At 48.1% G+C, this 25776-nt stretch overlaps 1 protein-coding gene across 1 annotated transcript in view; it reads right to left on the bottom strand.

The window, feature by feature from the left end:
• Positions 1-494: 494 nt before the first annotated feature.
• LOC125481186 (HORMA domain-containing protein 1-like) overlaps positions 495-25776 on the bottom strand; it is a gene marked incomplete at its 3' end in the record, with an annotated part of 30439 nt that continues 5157 nt past the window's right edge. Inside the window, exons 2-11 of the mRNA XM_048592390.1 lie at positions 24284-24428; positions 22418-22481; positions 19561-19597; positions 14585-14605; positions 14451-14477; positions 12902-12969; positions 6293-6444; positions 2507-2751; positions 671-749; positions 495-568 (exon numbers count right to left, since the gene is read on the bottom strand). Coding sequence (XP_048448347.1) covers positions 495-568; positions 671-749; positions 2507-2751; positions 6293-6444; positions 12902-12969; positions 14451-14477; positions 14585-14605; positions 19561-19597; positions 22418-22481; positions 24284-24428 — 912 coding nt within the window. The remainder of the gene's footprint in view (positions 569-670; positions 750-2506; positions 2752-6292; positions 6445-12901; positions 12970-14450; positions 14478-14584; positions 14606-19560; positions 19598-22417; positions 22482-24283; positions 24429-25776) is intronic.

The raw sequence follows: 25776 nt of genomic DNA on the forward strand, positions 1-25776 counted from the left end.
TCCACCCTAACCCGCACGTCCCTGGGCACTACGGGACAATTTAGCACAGCCAATCCACCCTAACCCGCACATCCCTGGGCACTACGGGACAATTTAGCACGGCCAATCCACCCTAACCTGCACATGTTTGGAATGTGGGAGGAAACCGGAACACCCGGAGGGAACCCCATGCAGACACGGTGGGGGGAATGTGCAAACTTCACACAGACAGTCGACGCCAAGGCTCACCAGGTGTGGTGAAAAGTAAGGGACGGCCTTGATGACTCTCTTGGTTCTGGGTAATGAGGCATGACGCCTGCAGGATGCTTAATGAAGATGTTGTAGTGTGGGGTAGGAGGGATGGAGGCAAGTGAGGCATCTGGCAGTGGTGTAACAGGGCTGATGCAGTGATTAGGAGAGGAGTAGCGGACAGGAAAGCAGAAAAACATGGTCAAAGAGAGCGCTCCATGATCTGGCTCCTGCAGCTTCTGTGGTCAGGAGGCAACAACACTTACCGCTGAAGCAGGGCTGCTGTTCCTGGGGCTTGGCTTGGCCACAGTTTTCTCAGCTTCTGGCGATTCCTTTGCCTCTGCAAACACAGTGGGAAAGTGTCTGAGCAATCACTCCACGGGGTATGTGGGGAGAAACGTACACACCTGAGCCTTGCGGCTTGCTTAAGGGTGGGGCCTACCTGCGTTTTGCCCATCGGCGTTACCATTTCCAGGAACAATCACCTGGGAAATGGTCGGACTTTCGGCCGGCAAAGAGTCCTGTGATCAAAGCGCAACAGGAATAGCATCAAGTGGAGAGAGAAGGCAACATACAAGCCAGATGCAGACAGCAATGAATGACATTGAACATGACCTCAAATATTGATGGTTACAGCAGCTCAGTGGTTAGCACTGCTGCCCCGTGGGGCCAGGGACCCGGGTTCCATTCCACCTTGGGGCAACTGTCAGTGTGAGGTTTGCACATTCTCCCTGTGTCTGCGTGGGTTTCTTACGGGTCGGAAGTGGGCAGGTTGGGAGACTTGAGGAGAGTTGTGGGGAGAATTCGAGACTCGCTCCCATGGCGACAGGGGGAGAAGGGGGAATGCATTCCCATGGGGAATGAGGGGGGCGGGGAGGAGTAGAATGGGGGGACTCGCTCCCGCGGGGAGTGGGTGGGAGGAAGAATAGGGGACTCGCTCCCGCGGGGAGTGGGGCAGGAGATTGGGGGGGCTCGCTCCCGCAGTGAATTGGTGGGGGGGGGGTGGGTGGAGATTGGGGGACTCACTCCCTCGGGGTGTCGGGGGAGATTGTGGGATTCTGTCCCACGGGGAGTGCGGGAGAATGGGGGACTTGCTCCCATAAGGAATGGGAGAAAATACACGACTCACTCCTGCAGGGAGCAGTCAAGGCAAATTGTAAAGAAGCACTGAAGGAAATAGCTGAGTAAACAAATAGGAGAGAGCAACAGAAGAATTATAAGTTCATAGTGACAGGAAGAGGCCATTCTGCCCCTTGACCCAGGTGAGAGGTGAAAGGGACTCACTTGGAAGTGTGGATATGGAGCCAGCAGAATCTGGGATGAGCTAATGTTCATCTTGTGTTGCATTCAATTCTGGATATCTTATTACAGGAAGGATGTGGAGGCTTTGGAGAGGGTGCAGAAGAGGTTTACCAGGATGCTGCCCGGATTAGAGGGTATGAGCTATAAGGGGAGGCTAGAAAAACATGGGCTGTTTTCTCTGGAGGCTGAGGGAAGACCTGATAGAAGTGTGTAAAATTGTGAGATGCAAAGAGTTGAAATGTCTAATACTAGGGGGCAAGGATTTAAGGTGAGAGGGAGAAAGTTCAAAGGAGAAATGAGGGGCACGTTATTTTACACAGGGAGTTGTAATAGTCTGGAACACACTGCCAGGGGTGGTGGTGGAGGCAGATAGGATAGGGGTGTTTAAGGGGCATTTAGATAAGCACATGGATATGCAAGGAATGCAGGGATATGGGCCAAGGGCAGGGAGAAGGGATTAGTTTAATTTAATTACTGTACTGTTCTATGTTTGTCATGTCTGGGAGGTTTCAGACCAGACATGGCAGAGACTCATACATGCTGGAGGAAAGCTGAGGCATTTTAAAAAAAAACTTATTCATGAAATGAGGGGTGTCCCTGGCTCTGCAGTATTTATTTCCCATCCCCAATTGCCTAGAGGGCAGTTGAGAGTCAACCACATTGCTGTGGGACTGGACCAGACCAGGTAAGGATGGCAGTTTCCTTCCCTAAAGGACATTAGTGAACCAGACGGGTTTTTCCCAGCAATGGATTTGTGGTCATCATTAGAGTCTTAATTTCAGATATTTTATTGAATTCAAATTCCACTTAACTGCCATGCGGGATTTGAACCCAGGTCCCCAGACTGTTATCTGGATTAGCAGTCCAGCGATAATACCACTAGGTCATCGCCTCCCCCCTTACATTTGACAGAAACTCTGTCACCTGCAGATCCACCCACGAGGAGAGAGTAACTACAGAGCCAGGCGTCTCTTACATTAATTTCCACTTGCTCGTTCGGATCCAATTCCACGGCCTGGCTAGCAGGGCTGTCCTCATCCTCCTTCAGTGGCTCTTTGTCAATTTGCTCCATGTGATCACTGTCTGTTGTGACCTTTACCCTCAGGACATGGAACGGAGTGGCTACCTCACCCACGCTCAGGAAGACAGGCTCCCCCTCAAACATCATGTTATCCAAGGTGCCCTCTTTAAAGCCAGGAGGCTGGTAGTCTGGCGGAGTCACTGGACGAAGAACACAATGGGTGAAAACGAGCAATCGTCACATCTCCGTAATGCCAGCTCTTTTGCTGATTCTCTTCAATCCGTGTCCCTTCCTGCCAGTGAAATCAGTCTCCCCTTACTCACGCGATCGAAACCCCCTCATGATTTTGAACACCTCAGTTGAATTCTTCCCCTTGAACTGAGGTGACCTCATGTCACTGGCGACGTTATGAGAAATAGGTGGTGGAAGTAAGTTGTCCTGGAGCGCACTCAAATAGGGAGCAGCCTGGGGTCGCTGGACGAGAGCTGTGAGACTCAGCAAGTCAATAAACTCCCACCACAAAGAAGCGCCGTGTGAGGGTTAAGTTACGAAGAGAAGAGATTATACAAATTAGGCCCATTTTCTCTAGAACTGAGAAGGTTAACGGTGACCTGACCGAAGTCTTTCAAGATCTTAACAGGAAAAAGCAGAGTAGAGAAATTATTTTCATGGGTTGGCGGATTCTAGAGCTCGGGGGCACATTCTGAGAAATAGGGCCAGACTGATATCAGGAAGCACTTCGCTGATCCATGTTTGGAATTCTGTTCTACAAGCGGCAGTAGATGCTGGATCGGTTATTAATTTTAAATCTGAGATAGATACGTTTTTGTTAGAAGTCACAAAACACCAGGTTATAGTCCAACATTTATACTTCTAGTTCTGAGGAAGGGTAACCGGACCCGAAACGTTAACTCTGATTTTTTTCTTCACAGATGCTGCCAGACCTGCTGAGCTTTTCCAGCAACTTCTGTTTTTATTATAGTCCAACAGCGTTGCTCCTTCGTCAAGGTCCAAAAGCTTGTGATTCCAACTAAAGCTGTAGCAACCTATGACTGCTCAGGTGAAATAAGAATCATTAAGGAGGGAGGCTAGAAATACAGGTACAGCAACTGAAATAAACCGGGCATCAAAATTGGCCAAAAAGCAATGTATGGTGGGAATGCTTGAGCCAAGATAGACACAAGAGGCAAGTCCTTGCAAGATCCAAGCTCTGACAACTGAAGCCAGAGAGGCACCAGAACACATCAGGAAGTGTGAAAGGGCAATTCAACCCTTCCTGACAAACAAACAACACTAGATGCTTGGGGCAGACATCCAGGCCCCAAGAGTAGAAGTGCCAAAGGAGTCACTATTAAGCAAGCCACCCGGAGCTATTAGCAGCATTCCAAGGTGATAGAGCCAATTAATTCGATACCTCTGATTTTGTCAAGTCCTTGGAAAGTTCCAGAAGGTAATCAGAAGGGTATAAGAACCCGGCCGGGCAGGACGCGGGACGCCCTCACTCTCTAGCCCTACTGAGAGGGATGTCAGGGTACAGCAATGACTGGAGCAGCTCGCCTTCTGACCAGAGAGAGAGAGAAAGAATCAACCTGTAAGGAGAGGAACTGACTGAACAATTTGTCAGACCAGCAAAGTTACCAGTATCTGGGATGCATTTCAAGTTTCTAAAGAATCGGATAGTTAGCAATAGAGTTGTTAAAAGTGTAACATTTAACTCTTAACGTTTGTCGTCTTCAAATACAGTTGCGAGCTGGTTCACTGACTGCAGACACGTGCTGTGTGGTCCTTCCCTGATACATGCTAAGGTACCTAGGTAAACTAATATTGTGAACACTGGTCAAGGAGTCTGCGGGGTCTTAAGAGATACCCTGCTCCAGACAACAAACCTGTTGGACCATAACCTGGTGTTCTGTGACTTCTGACTTGTGTCCACCCCAGTCCACATTGTGACATTTCTGTTGGGCACAGGTATTAAGGGGTATGAGCTAAAGGAGAGTCTATGCAGATAGGCCCCAGAACGGCCATGAACCAAGTGAATGGCAGAACGGGCTGAATGGTGTGACATGCTTGAGGGGGCTGAATGGCCTCTCCTGTTCCTAGTTTTACCTCTACCTCACGTCGTGCAACCTATTACAATGGAGACTTTGGCATCCTTCCTAAAGCGATATGGACACAATGCTGTGGCCGGCAGCAGAAGTCATGATTCAAGAGATAGTGGGAACTACAGATGCTGGAGAATCTGAGATAACAAGGTGTAGAGCTGGATGAACACAGCAGGCCAAGCAGCAGAGGAGCAGGAAAGCTGATGTTTCGGGTCAGATCCCTTCTTCAGAAACGTCAGCTTTCCTACTCCTCTGATGCTGCTTGGCCTGCTGTGTTCCTCCAGCTCTATACCTTGTTATTTCTCACGATTCATGAAGGGTGTTGCAGCTACCCTTGAGAGCGCAGGACATCAACAAAACAACTGAACCACAGTAAGTAATGCTGACATGCAGCCTTGTTGTGTTTGTTCTACGTATTCTGGAGATTGTTGTCGCAATACACTATGCTACTGCCGATCATCTATGATAAGTTGTTATTGTGTACACTTAGAGCTGTACAGCGCGGAAACAACTTTAGTACAACTCGTCCGTGCCAGACATCCTAAATTAATCTAGACCCATTTGCCAGCATTTGGCCCATATCCCTCTAAACCCTTCCTATTCGTGTACCCATCCAGATGCCTTTTAAATGTTGTCATTGTACCAGCCTCCACCACTTCCTCTGGCAGCTTGTTCCATACACACACCAACCTCTGTGCAAAAAAGTTGCCGCTTAGGTCTCTTTTAAATCTTTACCCTCTCACCTTAAACCTGTGCCCTCCAGTTCTGGACTCCCCCACCATGGGAAAAGACCTTGGCTATTCACCCTGTCCATGCCCCTCATGATTTTATAAACCTCTATAAGGTCACCCCTCAGCCTCCGACGCTCCAGGGAAAATAGCCCCAGCCTATTCAGCCTCTCCCTGTAGCTCAAACCCTCCGACCCTGGCAACATCCTCTTAATCTTTTCTGACCCTTTCAAGTTTCACAACATCCTTCTTATAGCAGGGAGACCAGAATTGCACACATTATTCCAAAAGTGGCCTGTACAGCCACAACACGACCCTCCCAACTCCTATATTCAATGCACTGACCAATAAAGGCAAGCGTACCAAACACCTTCTTCACCGCCCTGTCTACCTGCGACTGCACTTTCAAGGAACTATGAACCTGCACCCCAAGGTCTCTTTGTTCAGCAACACTCCCCAGGGCCTTACGATTAAGTGTATAAGTCCTGGCCTGGTTTGCCTTTCCCAAAATGCACCACCTCACATTTATCTAAATTAAACCCCATCTGCCACTCCTCGGCCCATTGGCCAATCTGATCAAGGTCCCATTGTACTGAGGTAACCTTCTTCGCTGCCCACTACACCCCCAATTTTGGTGTCATCTGAAAACTTACTAACTGTACCTCTTATGCTCACATCCAAATCTTTTATATAAATGACAGAAAGTAAGGGACCTAGCACTGATCCTTGTGGCACACCATTGGGTCACAGGCCTCCAGTCTGAAAAGGCAGACTGCATTCCTGTTCATGAGCGCTGTTGCTGTAGTGATGCTGATAGGAGATAAGGTCTTATCATTGCCAACACCACAGGGCAAGCCACTGGGAGGGGGGGGGAATGAGGTAAACAGGCACATGGCGACACAGTACGTTACCTTCGTCATAGTAAGACAGCTTCATTTTCAGGCAGATATCGTTGGGAAGGGGCCCCAGGCTCTGCATCAGAACGTAGAGCTTGCGAATGAGCAAGATGCTGGCTTTCTTCGTGTCTGAACAGCTCACGGTGGTGCTGATCTTCTTGTTGTTGCTGCAGAAACACATATACTGTGATACGATGAAAATGGAGCAGGCTGTTCGGCCCCTCGAGGCCTGCTCTGCCATTCTCCCCCTACTGCCTTTGACTCTACCATCTGCCTCAGCCTGAGAAATAAGCAATGACCGCTTGCTTGGGGAGCAGGATTTCACAGAATCACTGACAGAAAAACTTCTCCTCATCCCCATCTTAAACAGGTGATCTCGTATGTAGGGTCCCCTAGAAAATCTCACTGGAATCAGGCAGAGTCAACATGGTTTGGTGAAAAGAAACTCGTGTGTGGTGAATTGATTGGAGTTAAAAATGACAGTCTCACACAAAGCAGGAAACCTGAGGGCGAGGCTGTGAGATTTATACCACACACTAAGCTGGTGAGCTGAGCGGGGGTGAGGGAGGCGGGGATACTCACAGGGATTGTGCCAAACAAGGCTAGCATCTTCAGTGTCAGGAATACAGGCATTTGCACCATTTTGTTCTTGGCTGGAGAATCTATGATTTCCATCGTGTCATTTTCAGCCATGTCTTCAGATGCCTGAGGCCCTGGGTTCTGGAATTCCCTCCCTAAACCTCTCCATGTCTCTCATTCCTTCCTTAAGATGCCCCCACTAAAAAATGGCACCTTGGACCGAGCTTATGGTCACCTGTCCACAATATCTCCTTCTGGGATTCAGGGTAAGGTTTTGTTTGATATTGATTGTGAGAGAAGACTGTGTTTCTTGTGTGCGTATGTGTGCGGTGAGCGCGTGTGTGTGTGTGAGAGAGACAGAGTGTGTGTGTGTGAGAGAGAAAGAGTGTATGTGTGTGAGAGTATGAGAATGTCTGTGAGAGAGAGTGTGTGTGTGAGAGACACTGTGTGTGTGTGTGTGTGTGAGAGAATGTGTGACAGAGAGTGTGTGTGTGAGAGAGACAGAGTGTGTGTGTGTGTGTGTGAGAATGTGTGTGAGAGAGTGTGTGTGTGTGTGAGAGACAGTTTGTGTGTGTAGGGGTGAATCCACAAAGCTAGACTGCAAAACCAACCCTGTGCAGACACTGCATATCAATGCCCTCTTCCCTCGCTGAAGTGGCCTGTAGAAACCACTGAAGTTCCAACAATGTGGGAGCCCTCTCCAATAACCCTGACCCTTCAAGCTTCCTGCTAAATCAGAAAAGACCTGCCGTCAATGTTATTAGAATTTGGGTTCTTCAACATCAATTTATGGTCGTTAAGCGAGAAGCAAACCAGACAAGTCCCAAGTTGGTTTTCTTCTTTCACGGGACGTGGGCATTGCTGTGCGAAACCCTATGGTGCTCATCCCTGTCTCCATTTGAGTTACCTTGTGGAATACATCAGCTAAGGCCATTTTGGACAGCAGTCAGGAATCAACGGATTGTAAGAGAGTCAATGTATTCAAGTAGGGAGGGAGAGCAAAACAGGAAACTATAGGATAGCTAGCCTAAAGTCTGACATAGAGTAATCACTGGAGTCCACTGTTACAGAGGTTATAGCAGGCTAAATCATGTGATCAGGAAGGGCCAAACATAGAAACATAGAAAATAGGTGAAGGATTAGGCCATTCAGCCCTTTGAACCTGTGCTACTATTCAATACGATCACGGCTGATCATATAATTTCAGTATCCCATTCCCGCTTTCTCTCCATACCCCTTCATCCCTTCAGCTGCAAGGCCAGGTCCAGCTCCCTCTTGAATATACTAACGCTCTGGCCCCAACAGCTTCCTGTGGGAGAGAATCCCACAGGTTCACAGCTCTCCGAGTGAAGAAATTCCTCCTCATCTCAGTCCTGAATGGTTTACCCCTTATTCTTAGACTGTGACCCCCTAGTTCTGGACTTCCCCAACACTGCGACTGTTCTTCCCACATTTAGCCTGTGCAGTCCCATCAGGATTTTATATGTTTCTATGAAATCCGCCCGCGCCCCCATTCTTCTAAATTACAGCAAGTACAAGCCCAGTCGATCCGGTCTTTCCTCATCTGTCAGTCCTGCCATCCCGGGAATCAGTCTGGTGAAGCTTTGCTGGACTCCCTCAATAGCAAGAATGTCCTTCCTCAGATCAAAACTACACACAATACTCAACGTGTGGCCTCATCAAGGCCCTGTATAACTGCAACAAGACATCCCTACTCCAATACTCAAATCCTCTCGCTATGAAGGAGAGCATGCCATTCACTTTCCTCACTACCTGATGCACCTGCATTGGATTTGCAAAGGCATTTGATGATCTCAAAGATTACAGCACAAGATGTGACAGTATAATACAAGGGAATACATTGGCATGGTTAAAGGACTGGTAGGCTAATAGTCAGCAGAGAGTAGGGGTAAATGAGTCTTTTTCATTTGGCAGGCTATCATTAGTAGAGTGTGTGATCTCAGGTGTGTTGTGTATAAACTATCATTTATTTCAGAGTTTGGATTTGGAAGTAGCAACATATGGGTTTTAGTCTGTATGTGTGAGGGGTTTAATGATTAACTTGCTGGAGCCATGATTCTCTTTGAACCAGCATGAGATGGCGACAGCTCCAGGGCTGATAATGGGTAGTTGTTTGCATCAGGAGATTTTCGAGCAAACACCAAAGTGGACTACTTCAAACAGTTTTTTTTTGTTTAAGGGAAATCTGTAGCTTGGAAAGCTGCTGTTTTAAATTCGCAGAAGCCCTGCTTGAAGTTACATGTACAAAACAGTTTCTCCTACAGAAAAAGAGTTAGTTTTGAAAGGTTAAGAAATAGATTATGTAGTGTTTGGTTAGAACCCTGAAGTGGTTCTTCGAAGCTGAGAAAGTCTGAGCTTTCAGCTGTGCGACTAATCAAGGCTATCAAGGTCTCAAAGGAGGAGCTGAACAAAAATCTTAAGTCATGGTCGGAGCAAATTACTGCAGATGCAGCAGCTCAGAAGAAGAGTCATCTAGACTCGAAATGTTGGCTTGCTCTCTCTCCACAGATGCTGCCCTAACCCACTGTGATCGCCAACATTTTTTGTTAACAGCTAGAATATAGAATATCCTTTATTGTCACAGGTACTCAAGTACCGAAGTACAGGTGTACAGGAGTACAGTGAAAAGTTTAAATGTCACTCCATATGGCGCCATATTAGGTACAAAGTACCTAGGTACAGTTCTTACATACAAAATACAGAAATAAAGGGGAGAAATAAAGAAAAAAAAGAGTTACATTACTTCGGGAGCCTACAATCCACTGGTCTCAATGTGGACTTTACCAGTTTCAAAAACTCCCCAATCCCGGCCTCATCCCATGACCACCCCTCCCTCTCATCCCAGCCTCCTTGACCTGACACAACCTGTCCATCTTCTCTCCCACCTATCCACCCCTCCAACCTCATTGACCAATCCCCACCACTGCCTACCTGCACTCACCTATCACCATCCCATCTACCTTCGCCAGCCCCACCCCTCCTCTCTCTATTTATTTTGGAGGTGCCTTCCCCCTCCCCCATTTCTGAAGAAGGGTCCTGACCCGAAATGTCAGCTTTCCTGCTCCTCTGATGCTGCCTGGCCTGCTGTGCTCCTCCAGCTCCACACTGTGTCATCTCTACATTACCTTACATTTGTTCATAGTATAAGTTAGAAAAACGAGAACATGCTTAAAAAGATAAGCTTTGCAGACTGTCCATAAAGGGCCCGTAGTAGATCAGCACGGGAGGCTTCCACACATGGTATGCCCAGTCTAACAAGGTGCTGACTGCCTGCACTGGTCCCCGGTCCAACAACCGTCCCACTCCACTCGGGAGTCTCCAGTCTGCTATAGAAGTGATAGAGAAAGGAACTCTCTCTGGTAATATAATACTAGGAACTGTTGTGAAGTTGGGTAGAGTACTTGCGGATTAGAAGGCAGGACTTTAGAATTTGTTTGCAAAATGATAGGGGGAAGAGTGTGTGGTCCCTTTAGGAAATGATGTGCTTTTTCTAGGCTTAGAGATTTTAAAAAAATCTGCGAGCAGCAGTAGGCACAGAGAATTCCTGAAATCAAAACATTTGTATCAAAAGGCTGTATGGTTAGCAACCCAGGCTGTAGTCTTGTTTTGTTACTAAGGCAACCAGTTTGAATCAACTAATTAATTTAAACCAGGAACTTAGAAACTAAAAACCAATTAAATTTAAATCTGATGGTTTTGACCACCTAGGGCCAATCCTATTGTAAGAAACTGATAAGTCATCAAGGGTATAGAAGAACAGGGTATTTGAAAATTGGTGTGAGAGCAACTGCCATCTGTTAGAGTTAACAACCAGCAGCCCTAAAGAGAAAACCACTGGCTTTCATAGAATTCTCTAAGCTCTCAGAAAACCATCATTTGGTTAAAGGTGCAGCGGCACTCTTAGCTAATATTCCTGACACAAGAAAGACTTATCCTGGCTGTAATTTCGAGGCAGTAAGTTTTATGTTTTATTTATTAATTTGGTTTATATAAGTGGGACTTGTACTTATTGGAACAGAATACCATTAGACTTCAGTTTCATCTGGGAACAGTGAGTAGTTGGGGGGGAATTGTTTGGTTTGTCAGTAGTTCCGTTAATTTGTTCACTGTTAGAGTTAGATAAATAAATTGTTACTTGTTGATTATAGAGTGACCGTCAGGAGTTCATTTCATTTAACTTCTCCTTATTAGCAGCTTGACGGTAAGAAGTAGGTCATACCATTTTTCACGCTTCTTTTAACAGATTATAGAGTAGACCGAGCCTCTCTGGGTGTTTTGGTTTTAGTTATCGGGAGCGGGGGCAGGTGGATCGACCTCCGCTTTATAACAAAACTAATGGTGTTCGGATAGATTGGGTTCTATCGTGTTTCAAAATCTTTCAAATTGTGTAATATGTAAAGAATTTATCTTTGATTCCTTTCGTTTCATAAACATCTGCTTTATTGTTAAAAACCAAATGAGCGCAGTGAAAGACCCCTCATTAAATCATGGGGAGGTGGCAGTGTTGTGGTAATCTCACTGGAATAGGAATCCAGAATCCCTGGTTAATGTTCTGGGGTCATGGGTTCAATCCCACTCTGGCAAAATTCGGATTCAATAAAAATCTGGAATAAAAGCGAGCCACGTGCAAACACTGAACCATGTCGCTGATTTTCATCTCATTAAATAATGCCCTTCGGGAAAGCCTGGTTTACAAGTGACTCTAACCTCCAGCAATGCTTTTAAAATCTTCTTAACTGCCCTCGGGGCAATTGAGGATGGACATTTTGGCCAACATCGCCCGCATCTCACGAACGAATTTAAAAAGAACAAAACAAAACATGTGCGATCAAGCCAGATTTTAGTTGGGGATCTGTCTCGTCCCTTAACAACGTCAGCTGGGATCATAACAGAGGCAGATCCCGGATTGCGAGCGGGCTGCATTCTGCAAGTTGAATTGTACGCAAGTCGGAACACAGTTCAGGGAAGTGGAAAGGAGTACAGGAAATGTTCAAAGGTCAGGTCTGTAAGATGACAACCATGTATGGAATCATATTCGTAAGTTGGACATTTGTACATCAGCGACTGATCATCAATACCACATGGATCAATGTTGGGGCCTCCACTATTTCCAGTCACGTCAATGACACAGATGCAAGGGCCAAATGCATCGCAGCTAAATTTGCCAAAGATAGGTCGGAAAGTCAAGAGGAAGAGACAGCCTGCAAAGGGGTACAGTAAAGGGGCAAAAATCTTGGCATGGAATGGAAAAAATGTGAACTTGCCCACTTAGGCAAAGTGACATGCTGCTTCCTCAATACATCAAAAGCACATATTTGCCTGAGTGACTCAGACTGCCTGAGGGAGCAGTAGTATCAGCACATCATGGAGTCATAGAGTCATACAGCACGGAAACAGACCCTTCAGTCCATGTCAAACATAATCCCAAACTAAACTAGTCCCACCTGCCTGCTCCTGGCTCATATTCCTCCAAACCTTTCCTATTCACGTAAATATCCAAATGTCTTTTCTAAGTCGTAATTCTCCCATATCCACCACTTCCTCGGGGAGTTCGTTCCACACATAAACCATCCTCGGTGTAAAATATTTGCCTCTTGAGTTTTTTTTAAAATCTCTCTCCTCTTGCCTTAAAAACATGCCCCCTAGTCTTGAAATCCCCCACCCTAGGGAAAAGACACCTACCGTTAACCCTATCTATACCCTTCATTATTTCATAAACTTCTACCAGATTGCCTGTCAACCTCCAACGCTCCAGTGAAAAAAATTCCAGCCTATCCGGCCTTTCTTTACAACTGAAACCTTCCCTCACCCAGCAACATCCTGGTAAATCTCTTCTGAAACACTCCAGCTTAATGATAACCTTCCTATTAGTGTGCGACCAGAACTGGACATTGAAGAGGCCTCACCAATGCCCTGTACAACCTCAACACGACGTCCCATTACATAACTGAACACTCACACATAGACAATGCAAAACAACCCGCCCCGTTATCCAGAGACAGAAAGCTGGAGGTGGAGGCCTACCTTGCGAAGTCCATGGTGGGCCCACTCGTCAGGTACTTGAACTTAAACTGGTAACATTCCGTGATCGTCTGGAACGAAAGCACTGGGTGGTAAACAATAGGCATTCAAGCTCCCCTCCATGGAGTGTGGTGCAACTGAAGACTCGAATCTATCTTTCCCCAGCGCCCTGCCAGTTCAGAACGGAAGATACGCCAGCTGTTCAGGAACATGAGCTCTCGTAGACTCACAGCGGCGGTACAGCACAGAGGAGGGTATTCAGCCCATCGTGTCCACACCAGCCATCTGATGACATTAATCCTCGTTTTGGCCTATAACCTTAGATGTTACGGTAACGCGAGTGAATATCTAACCAGTGCTTCAATGTTAGGAGGCTTTCTGACTCAGCCAGACAATGAGATCCAAACTTCCACCAGCCTCTGAGTGAAAATACTTCTCTGAACCTTCTATCTCTTACCTTAAATCCATGCCTCCACTTATTAACCCCTCAACCAAGAGAAACAGTGCCTTCCTATGCCTCTCAGGACCCTCTCTACCTCTATCAGGTCCCCTCTCAACTTGCGCTGCTCCAAGGGAAACAAAGGAATATGGGGACAATGGGGAGAAATGGTACTTAGGCATATCACAAGCCACGGTCGGTTTTAATGTTCCAGCAGACACAATTGGCTGAACAGCCTCCCCGTGCTCCTAATTTCTATGAAAACAAAGGAACAACTGTGCAGGTGAGAACGGCAGAGAAACGTAGTATAAATAAATGCATTTAGACCCGGAGAAAGGAAAGATAGTTCAACGTGGCAGCACTGGCACAGTGGGCAGTATTTGGGCTTTTGAGCTAGTGGCATTAGCTCTAGGCTAGTGGCATTCTTTTCTCTCTCCATTTCATCTTTCTTTCTTCCTTGATCTTCGAGGTCAGAGTGGTGTCGGTGGGGCGGAGGCTGCAGTAATGGATTGGGACTCCTCCGTGCCTAAAGCATGGTAGGCCCGGAGCCTGGACTCTTGACCCCGGCAGTAAGGCAGCTGACCCGAAATAAGGAATCCTCGGAGTCACTGTTGCCGTACCCAGAGCGGGAGCTCCTTGAGGCCCGGAACACCTCGCAGAGATCTTATAGAAACCCTGCAGCCACGTTTGAGTCCTAAGCTGAACAGAAGATGAACTCACTCAAAAGACAGAAGGACGGGAGAGGGAATCAAGCAACGAGGGCGTGAGCAAGAGGAGAAGGCGGGAAACTGCACACAGACGGGATGAGAAATGCAAATGGAAAGGAGGAGGAAATGAGACGAGGATGCAAAAAGTAAGAAGAGCATGAAACGTAGAGAAGAGAGGGAGAAGGATCGCAGTGAGTGAATGGAAGTAGAGACGGAAGACCACAGAAGGCAAGGTCAAGTCAAATAGGAAAAGTGGGAAGGACGAAGATGGAAAACACTGGAAACCCTTTAGTGGTGGACACCAAAAATGAAAGTACAAGTGAAATTGTGTGCTGGAGCCAGATCTTCAATCTATGTTTGGTTTCCCCACTGTGAATACGCTAATGATATATTATTCAGAAATTACCTGAGGATCTTCCTCATTTGTGTAGATCTGTGGATCAAAGCAAACACGCAAAGGCATAAGCAAACCATTGGTCACAGATCAGCGAGTGGAAGTCAGGTGTTTCAAAACAAAGCTAATGCCAACAAAATACTCACAGCTAAAATCAGCATTCGCAGCTGTTAAAAGGAAGGTAAAAGATAGTTTTAATCGGAGTAAACATTTCCATGGCTGCTAATAATGCACTATTACATAAAAGTTAAACTTTTGATTTAATATACTTTGCCTCACTCCCGCCAAATGCCTTTGTTTCAACGTGTCAGCCCTACAGCCCAGCAGGTAGAGCCCTAGCCTCGGACAGTAGGAGCCTGACTTCTGGCGCCGGGAATGCCAGGCTTCGGGATTGAGGGAATTGTCGTCTCGTTTGATAAGGGCTTCCGTGGCGGTCCTCTTAGACGGTCCAAAATGCTCCCAGGGTCACGAATGCTAAGAGCAAGGGAGCATGCCAAGATTTAACTCCTCAACCGGAATCTTTCCACAGGCCGTGAGGCCGTGCTCCTTCCCCAGGCTTACAAGCAGAAACTGAGGCAACGAGGGTCTAGTACAGACAGTCGTAAAGTGCTGATCTGAAGTAACGGACAAGCTCCTGCGTGACCGCTCGGTCCTGGTGAACTGGTCCATATTCAAGAACTCAGCGGCTAACCTCCATGAGCATGCCAGAGACTTCATCGGTAAGTGTGCAGAGGGTTGCGTGCCAAAGAAGTTAATCCGAATGTTGCCTAACCGGAAACCACGGATGAACCACGAGATCCGATCTGAAATAACCCCACAGAGGCCGGTATCCTATCATCAACTCACCCTTTATTTACTCATGAACAGTCCTTGACTTTAGTTCTACCTCTTCAGAGTCAGCTACCAGACTGTCAGCATCTGTGGCACTCCTCTCCTTTATAGTCTGTCAGCCAGGGCTCCCTGATTGGGGCTGTTAATCTGGTCCAACCAGGGAACTCAGATTCTAAGAGGTCCCACTGGCTGACCTCATTCCAATCACTAACACACTCCCTACTGAAGTCCAGGTCTGAGGCGTTCAAGTTGGGCGACCCTGAGCTTCACAGGAAATCGAGGTACAATCTTCGCAAAGCCATCAGGGAGACCAAGAGACAATACCAGGCTAAACTAGAGTCCCAGACTAACCACACAGACACACGCTGACTGTGACAAGGCTTACACAATATAACGGGCTACGAAGCGAAGTCAAGTACAATCGCTGACAACAATGCATGGCTCCCTGATCAGCTCAATGCATTCCATGACAACAAGGTGCAGGGCTGGATGAACACAGCAGGCCAAGCAGCATCATAGGAGCAGAGAGGCTGAAAGATTCAATGCATTCCATGCTCGTTTTGAACAGAAGGTCAGTGAAATGATGCCAGGTACCCACAGTCACCACTGCAGATGTCAGATCGGCCTTCTTGAGGGTGAACCCTTGGAAAGTGAGCGGCCCAACTGAATCCCCGGCCGTGCATGCTGATCCTGTACAGACCAGCTGGTGGCAGCATCTGCAGACATGTTCAATCTCTCCTTACTATGCTGTGAGGTTCCCACCTGCTTCAAGAAAACCACTACCATCCCGGTGCCAAAGAAAAAGCAGGCAGTGTGCCTTAATGGCTACCACCCAGTGGCTCTGACATCCATCGTTATGAAGTACTTCGAGATTGCCCTGATCCACAACAATTCACCTGGTGTCGCAACAGATCCACGGCAGACGCCATTTCCCTGGTCGTACACTCATCCCTGGAACATCTGGGTAACGAGGACGCCCGTGTCAGGCTCCTCTTTATTGATTTTAGTTCCGCCTTCAACACCATAATTCCAACAAAACTCATCTCCAAACTGGAGACCTAGAGCTCTGCTCCCCTCTCTGGATCCTTGATTTCCTGACCCACAGGCTGTAATCAGTAAAGTTAAGAGAACAACATCTTCTCCACAGTAATCCTCAAAGCTGGTGCCCTGCGAGGCTGCGTGCTCAGCCCCCTTCCTATACTCCTTATACACTCATGACTGTGGCCAAATTCAGCTCTAACTCCATTTACAAATTTGCTGATGACACCGCTGTAGTCGGATCTGAAACAACGCCGAGACAGAGGATGGAGAAGAGATAGAAGGCTTAGTGGCACTGTGTTAAGACTAAATCTCTCCCTCAATGTCAGCAAAACGAAGAAGCTGGTCACCGACTTCAGGAAGCAGAGGGAGAGCACTCTGCCTGTATCAATGGAACTGAGGTGGAGATGGTCAAGAGCTGGGAGTAAATATCACCAACAAACTGTCCTAGTCCATCCACATCAATGCTACAGTCAAGAGAGCACACCAACGCCTCTACTTCCTCAGGAGGCGAAGGAAATTCAGCATGTCCACAAAGACTCTCACCAATTTTTACAGATGTACCATAGAAAGCATCCTATCTGGATGCATCGCAGCTGGGTAGGACAATTGCTCTGCCCTTCCGCGTGAGATTACAGAGAACACAACCCGGTCCACCATGCAAACTAGCCTCCCTTCCACTGACTCTGTCTACACTTCAAGCTGTCTCGGGAAAGCAGGCAACATAATCAAAGACCCCTCCAACCCTGGTTATAATCTCTTCCACCCGCTTCCATCAGGCAGACGATACAACAGACGGAAAACGTACCAACAGATTCAAGAACAGCTTCTTCCCCGCTGTTATCAGACTTATGAATGGACCTCTCATTTTTGGAGCTGATCTTTCTCTGCATCTCCTCTGTAGCTGTAACGATGTATTCTGTTCTATCACCCTGAGGAACTTATGTAAAGTAGGATTTGTCTGGCTAGCACATAAAACGATATTTTCCACTGTATCTCGGTGCAGGTGACAATAATAAATCAAACAAAATCAAATCTGGGTCATTGTCGTATTGCTGTTTGTGGGATCTCACTACTGCACAAACTGTAACATTGAGTGGACGTCAGTGAAAATAAATGCCCCATTTTGTCAGGTCTGACGTGCACTAGGATGTCCTGAGGTCAGGAAAGGTGAGGCGCATATGCAAATTATTTTACCACACGTGGTATTTGGCAGTTGAGATACAGAAAAGCTACCGTCGGATAGAATGGCAGTTCAGCAGGGGCTGAATGGCCTCTTCGTATTCTTCTGCCTGTAGGAATACCCTACCTGAATTAGGACTGCCCGAAAAGATCCTCCCTGAATTAGGACAAGGTGTAGGAAGAGTCATTCAGCCACTCGGGCCAACTCCAGTCATTCAATAAGATCAACTGCTAATTGGAATGTGGCCTCCACCCATTTCCCTGACTGAACACTGGGAGCAGGTCAAGAATCTACCAAGTCCTGTCTTAAACATATTTGATGACCCAGCTCTCTGGGGAAGACAGTTTCACAGATTCAAGAGAAAGAAACTCTCATCGTCTCTGTCTGAAATGATTGATCTGCTATTTTTAAACCGAGTCCCTTTGTCCCGTCTCCCTTTTGAGGGGGAATGTCCCTTCAGCGCTGATGCTGCCAAGTCACCTCAGAATATTTTGTGTTCTGATAAGGGCACCTCTTGTGGGACGGTGAGGCATTCCTCCTCACACTGCCCTAATCAAGCCAATGCCTCATGCCTTAACGAGTGGCATGGTGCCTCAGCGGTTAGCACCACTGCCTCGCAGCGCCAGGGACCAAGGTTCAATTCCACGTTCGGGTGAATGTCTACATGGGTTTTCTCTGGGTGCTCCAGTTTCTTTCCACAGCCTAAAGATGCGCAGATGAATTGGATTAGCCATGATAAATTTCCCCTAGTGTCTGGGGTGTGTAGGCTAGATCAATTAGGCCATGGGAAATGTGGGGTGGGCCTCAGTGGGATGCTTTTCAGAGGGTTGGTGTGGACTCGATGAGTTGAATCGCCTGCGTCCACACTGTAGGGATTCTCTGCCTCCCCTATTTTGCTCTTATCACTTTAGCAGGGTGACTGCAGTGCGTGTGAGGGAAGGGTTTGGTTTGCTTTTACCAGGATTTCTCACACCATACACAGGATAGCACAGTCCCTGTCTCATCTCATCCACTGCTGAACACCTCATCCATGTCTTTGTTAGCTCTACACTTGGTCATTCTGAACCATTCCTGGCTGGTTGCTCAGCCTCTCTAACCTTGATGCCATCTCAAATTATCTCACCCTATGTCTGAGGTAACTGTTCCCATCTCACTGTTCTGTGCCTCATTCACCTCATCGGCTCCCACTTCAACAACAGCTCAGTGTTACAATTCTCACTCTTGTTCTCAATCTGGCATGCCCTTACCCCCATCTCCGTAAAGTCCTCCAGCCCCCTACACCCCTTACCCCCATCTCCGTAAAGTCCTCCGGCCCCCTACACCCCCTCCCCATCTCTGTCACCTCCTCCGGCCCACTACACCCCCTCCCCATCTCTGTCACCTTTTCTAGTCCCTACACTCCTCCTTATCTCTGTCACCTCCTACACCCTCCCTACCTGTCACCTCCTGCAGCCCATACACCTCCTATCTGTGTCACATCCTCTGGCCCCTATACCCCATCCCTATCTCTGTCACGTACTCTGGCCCCTATACCCCATCCCTATCTCTGTCACGTACTCTGGCCCCTATACCCCATCCCTATCTCTATCACCGTCTCCAGCCCCTGCATCTCTTCCAATCTCTCTAACCTCCATCAGCTTCCAGCTCTTTCAGATCTCTGCTCTGTTCCAATCCTGGTTTCTTGCACACTCTATCTCAAACCAAGCACTGATGGTTGTCCTGGAGAGCTAAGTGCTATAAATCTCTCCCTCAACCTCTCTGTCTCCCTCTCTGTCCCTAAGCCACCTAAAACTTATCCCTTTGTTTAAGCTTATGGTCACTATCCCAAAACTCTCTTCAGGTGGCTGGGGCTCAAATTGTCAATTGTTAATACTCCTGCTTTATTGCATGAAAGGCACAATGTAAATTTGTGCTTTTGTTGTTGTTTTGAGGGTGTGTTGGCGCGTGCGCTGAACAGCACGTACATGTGTCTCACATCACGGCAAGGAGAGTTTTTATCTCAATCGTTTCTACTGTCATTCCCCTGGCTTTTTCTCGGCCCAAGAAAGCTAGTATTCATGAATGACTTACATATTTCTTCTGGAGAGCGTCGTAGCATCCCATCATCCTACACAAAACAGAACAATCGTGTGATATATATTGCACACTGTAACAATAGCCAGCGAGTAATGGTTGGTTATCTCCTGGAGCCACGCATTTATTTTACTCAAGACCACCTCCCCATTTCTGCTCAACACCAGCAATATTTACTCACAAGACTGCTGACAAAGTAGTGGGACCTCCAACAGCTGGTGGTGCCCCTGGGAATGGGGCACGGACGGTTGGTAGGGCATTGAGCAGGGGAGCTCGAGCAGGCAAGTTGACCCTCCCTGGAGGAAAGGGTGTTTCTGGCAGAAAGAGGCCCCGTGGGGAGAACAGGGACGCAGACAAAGCAACTCCTCAACCAGACGTGAACGAGAGGCTTAATTCCACGTGAATCGCCTGTTTTCAGAGTTGAACCCTCACGTTTGGAAAGTGAAATGAAATTACGAATCCCTGCTACGTGATGTTCGGGCCATCTGCACGCCTAACTCCTGCATTACAACAACTTCTACTTACGTAGCACCTTCAGTTTGATGTCCCCAACTCACTGCTGTCATCTAACTGCATTTGACAGCAATATAAATAGGTCAGTCACTTGGTACTGCAAGAAACAAGCTTGCTGAAAAGAGAGACAAGTTTCTGTGGTGACATTAACAACCAATTTCAGATAATCGACTGAGCTCAGAATGGAGCTCATAAATGTTCACTAGACGCGACATGCATTCATAACCCCAGGGATCACATTCTCTGCAAACTGAAGTAATATGTCCAGGCCCTGCACTTTATTTGGATTACCCAGGAGACTGCGGAGCCTATAGTTCCCCATTGGTTTCTCCAAGACGACGGTTTGACCAATCACTGTCATTTCACCAATCATCCTTCTCTCCTGCAGTTCAATTTGTTGCAATTATATAAAGTTTGACATTCTTGCATTGTCCTCATGACTGAAAGTAGAAAATCTTCAACAACTTGTCTCTCTTTTCACTAGGTGGGACAGATGGCCGATAACTGGGTCACTTTTCATATCTCTTCCTATCTTGAACATGTCCTCCAGTTCTCCAGTTCCTATGTCCTCTCCATGTTTCCATAACCTCCCCATGCCCTACATCCTGCCCTACCGCTGTAAGTGCCTCCAGTCCCGTTACACCATCTCTGTAACCTCTTCCAGCCTCGTCTCCCCCTCCTACATGTCACCTCCTCCAGGACCGACACCACCTACCCATCTCTGTCACCTCTTCCAGGACTTACACCGCCTCCCCATCTCTGTCACCTCCTCCAGCCCCTACACCCTCTCCCCATCTCTGTCACCTCTTCCAGCCCCTACACCCCCTCCCTATCTCTGTCACCTCCTCCAGCCCCCTACACCCCTCCCTATCTCTGTCACCTCCTCTATCCCCCTACACCCCTCCCTATCTCTGTCACCACCTCCAGCCCCCTACACGTCTCCCTATCTCTGTCACCTCCTCCAGCCCCCTAGACACCCTCCCTATCTCTGTCACCTCCTCCAACCCCCTACACCCCTCCCTATCTCTGTCACCTCCTCCAGCCCACTACACCTCCCTATCTGTCACCTACCCCCCTCCCTATCCCTGTCACCTCCCCCAGCCCCCTATACCCCCTCCCTATCCCTATCACCCTCTCCATCCCCGACACCGTAGTGATTGTAACGAAGTCTGCCAGGTGGACCCCATAGAATATGAGGTCCCTGACTGGGGCTGTTAATCTGGTCCAATCAGGGAGCCCTGGCTGACAAATATAAACAGGAGGGTCAGTCAGAGCTTCTGTTCACTCTGAGAGCTGGATCTGCAGGAGCTGGATCAATGTCAAGGTCTCTCCACGTGTAAAACAAGGATAGCTTGGTGATGGAATATTATTCTCTGTGGAATTATTTCAGACACTTAGACCATAAGACATAGAAGCATAAATCAGGCCATTCGGCCCATCGAGTCTGCTCTGCCATTAAATCATGGCTGATAAGTTTCTCAACCCCATTCTCCTGCTTTCTCCCCGTAACCCTTGATCCCCTTGATAATCAAAAACCTATCTATCTCAGTCTTAAATGTACTCAATGACCTGGCCTCCACAGCCTTCTGCGGCAGTGAATTCCATAGATTCACCACTCTGTCTGGCTGAAGAGGTTTCCCCTTATCTCCGAATTAAAAGCTCTTCCCTTTACTCTCAGGCTGTACCGTCAGGTCCTAGTCTCTCCGACCAATAGAAACATCTTCTCAACATCCACTCTGTCCAGGCCATTCAGTATTCTGTAAGTTTCAATTAGATTCCACCCCCTCATCCTTATAAACTCCATCGAGTATAGGCCTAGAGTCCTCAAACATTCCTCATATGTTAAACTTTTCATTCCTGGGACCATTCTCGTGAATCTCCTCTGAACCCGCTCCAGGGTCAATATATCTTTCCTGAGATATAGGGCCCAAAACTGCACACAATACTCCAAAAGTGGCCTGACCACAGCCTTATAGACCCTCAGAAGTACATCTCTGAAACTTCTTCCCATCTCTGTAACCTCCTCCAGCAACCTACACCCCCTCCCTATCTCTGTCACCTTCTCCAGCCCCCTACACCCCCTCCCTATCTCTATCATCTCCTCCGGCCTCCACAACCCCTCCCTATCACTGTCACCTTCTCCGGCCTCCATACCCTCTCCCTACCTCTGTCACCTCCTCCGGACTACACACCCCCTCCCTATATCTGTCACCACCTCCAGCTGCTTCATTCCTACGTATCACCCCAGGAGCTTCGTATAAAATGCAAGTAGTTGTCATTACAGGAGATATCACACGGTTTCTTTTACAATTCTGAAGAATAAAGAAGAATTGCCACAAACCATTTGACAATTTGAGAGGATCCCGGGCAGTTGTCATCCTCCCTTAGAATCTTGATGCAAAGATCTGAGGAAACGACAAATTTAAGATTGGATTTCTTCAGCACAAACACCACCACCTGGGAAAACTCACCAGAAATCAACGCAGAATTTCACAGAATCCCTACAGTGTGGAAGCAGGCCATTCAGCCCATGAAGTCCACACGAACTTCCAAAGAGCATCCCACCCCTGTACCCTATCCCTGTGACACCACATTTCCCATGGCCAATCCACCCTAACCCACACATCCCTGGGCACTATGGGACAATTCAGCACGGCCAATCCACCCTAACCAGCACATCCCTAGGCACTATGGGACAATTTAGCACGGCCAATCCACACTAACCCGCAAACCCTGGGCACTATGGGACTCACGGCTAATCCACCCTAACCTGCACATCCCTGGGCACGACGGGGACAATTGAGCATGGCCAATTCACCCCAACCTGTACATCCCTGGACACTACAGGACAATTTAGCACGGCCAATCCACCCTAACCTGCACATCCCTGGGCACTATGGGACAATTTAGCAAGGCCAATCCACCCTACCCTGCAGACCTTTGGACTGTGGGTAGAAACCGGAGCACCTGGAGAGAATCCGTGCAATCATGGGAGAGAACATGCAGACTCCACACAGACAGTCACCCGAGGGTGGAATTGAGGCAGCAGTGCTTACCACTGAGCCGCCGTGCTACGTACGGTTGGTTGCTGACAGCTGATCATCTGAAAACTGAGATTTTCATAATTTCGAGGCATGAAGGGTTATGGAGTCAACATTAGTAGATTCAGGTAAGCTACAGATCAGACCTGTCCTCATTGAATAGTAGAACCAGCTCAGAGGGCCAGATGGCCTCCTCCTGCACCTAACTGTGATAGTCTAGTCTGCCCTGTAGTGCCCAGGGATGTACACATTAGGGTGGACTGGCCGAGCTAAATTGTCCCACAGTGTCCAGGGGTGTACAGATTAGGGTGGATTGTCCGTGATAAATTGCCCTGTAGTGCCCAGGCATGTATAGGTTAGGAGGGTTAGTAACGGGAAATGCAGGGTTACAGGGATAAGGTGGGGGTGGGTGCCCTCTAGTTTTGGACTCCCCCTTACCCTGGAGGGAAAAGACCTTGGCTATTCACCCTATGCATGCCCCTCATGATTTTATAAACCCCTATAAGGTCACCCCCTCAGCTTTCGATGCTCCAGGGAAAATAGCCCCAGCCTATTCAGCCTCTCCCTGTAGCTCACAACCTCCAACCCTGGCGAGATTCATGTAAATATTTTTTGCTCTTAGTGTGGCGTAAAAAAGTAAAGAAATAAAGGTCAACCATTGTAGACTTATTTCAGTAGAGATAGCAAGAACTGTAGATGCTGGAGTCAGAGTCAACACAGTGTGAAGCTGGAGGAAGGCAGCATCAGAGGAGCAGGAAAGTTGCTATTTCGGGCCTAGCCCATAACATCAGCTTTCCTGCTCCTCTGATCCTGCCTGACCTGGTGTGTTCCTCCAGCTCCACCCTGCAGAGACTTTCTTAAGTGCGTAGCCTTGCTGGGACTTCCTACAAGATCTCAATCTCTTCCGCTTTGTCACGCTTTCCCCACGCTGGCTCGATCTCCCCTGCTCTCGTCATCGCTGCACATGTCAGGGAGGCCTCCATTTCAGACTGCCAAAGACGCACTTCAGAGGGAGGTGAATGACGCTGCTTCCCTCACTCCCCAGCCCCTCTCCCCCGCTTGCACAGAACCGAGGAAGGATGCCTTTCGGCCCAACAGAGTCCGGACTGAAGACCTCCGAAGAGCATCCCAGCCCCCTACCGTACCAGACCATAAAGAAAGGTTACCCTGCAGGTATCGTGTGCCGTAGGCGTGCTCGGGGAAGAGGCCTCGGAGATACGTGATGCAGGAGATGGCCACTGCTAGCAGCCGTTTTACCAGGACCAACGACTGTTGCTCCGTGGTAACCTTGCTAGGGAACATGGCCGCACCCTGCGAAGCAGATAGAAGAAAGAGCATCAAACGCGACGGTCTCACTATGGCCCAAACCTCCTCAGTCCTTCACGCAGTTTCCAGACACAACATCAGAGGGCAAAGCATGGACATTTTCCCCAGCCCTGAACTGTTGCTGCCTTGGAAGATGCCAGCTGAAAGGGCCGCAGACACTGATCTGACAGTCCCTTCCGCAAGCGAACCCCTGACTCTTCCGAGGAGGAAAGCGGGGTGTGGATATTTTATCAACCTGCTCAGAGGAGTTGTCGCGCACAGAAATCGTTGGGAGAAACTCAGCAGGTCCAGTGGCAGCTTTGGAGAGGGAAAGCAGAGTGAGCATTTTGAGTCTGAAGAACTGAATAGAATTAGCTTTGCTGTCACATGTACTCACATGAGCACAGTGAAAAGTTTACAAGTCTCCACTTATGGCACCATCTCAGGTACAAAGGTTAGGTACAGATTCTTGAGTACAAAGTCTTGGGGGAAAGGAATTTTAAAAGTTTACAGACCTACAAAAGTACAAAATCATTGTAATACATTAGCAAAATACAGAAATAAAGAGTTCAGAATAATAGTCCTTCCACAAAACTAAAATTCATGAAAAGAAAAATTAAGACAATGTCTACCGAGGGCCAAGGAGGTTCATTAGAACCAAAACGTTAACTCTGCTTTTTCTCCACAGAACACAGAATCCTGACTGTGTGGAAGCAGTCTATTCGGCCTATTGAGTCCACAATGACCCTCTGACATCGTCCCACCTAGACCTACCCTCTCCCAATTCCTGTTACACTCCATTTCTCACGGCAAACCGACCTAGCTTGTACATTCCTGGGCACTACGGGACAATTTAGCACGGCCAATCCACCCTAACCTGCACATCCCTGGGCACTACGGGACAATTTAGCACGGCCAATCCACCCTAACCCGCACATCCCTGGGCACTACGGGACAATTTAGCACAGCCAATCCATCCTACCCTGCACATCCCTGGACACGATGGGGCAATTTAGCACAGCGAATCCAGCCTAACCCGCACGGCCAATCCACCCTAACCTGCACATCCCTGGGCACTACGGGACAATTTAGCACAACCAATCCACCCTAACCAGCACATCCCTGGGCACTACGGGATAATTTAGCACGGCCAATCCACCCTACCCTGCACATCCCTGGGCACTACGGGATAATTTAGCACGGCCAATCCACCCTACCCTGCACATCCCTGGACACTACGGGGCAATTTAGCATGGCCAATCCACCCTAACCTGCACATCCCTGGACACTATGGGGCAATTTAGCACGGCCAATCCAGGCTAACCTGCACATCCCTGGGCACTACGGGACTATT

The sequence above is a fragment of the Rhincodon typus genome, unplaced genomic scaffold (genome assembly GCF_021869965.1).
Source record: "Rhincodon typus isolate 14 unplaced genomic scaffold, sRhiTyp1.1 hic_rhity00001137, whole genome shotgun sequence".
In the NCBI taxonomy this organism is placed as follows: Eukaryota; Metazoa; Chordata; class Chondrichthyes; order Orectolobiformes; family Rhincodontidae; genus Rhincodon; species Rhincodon typus.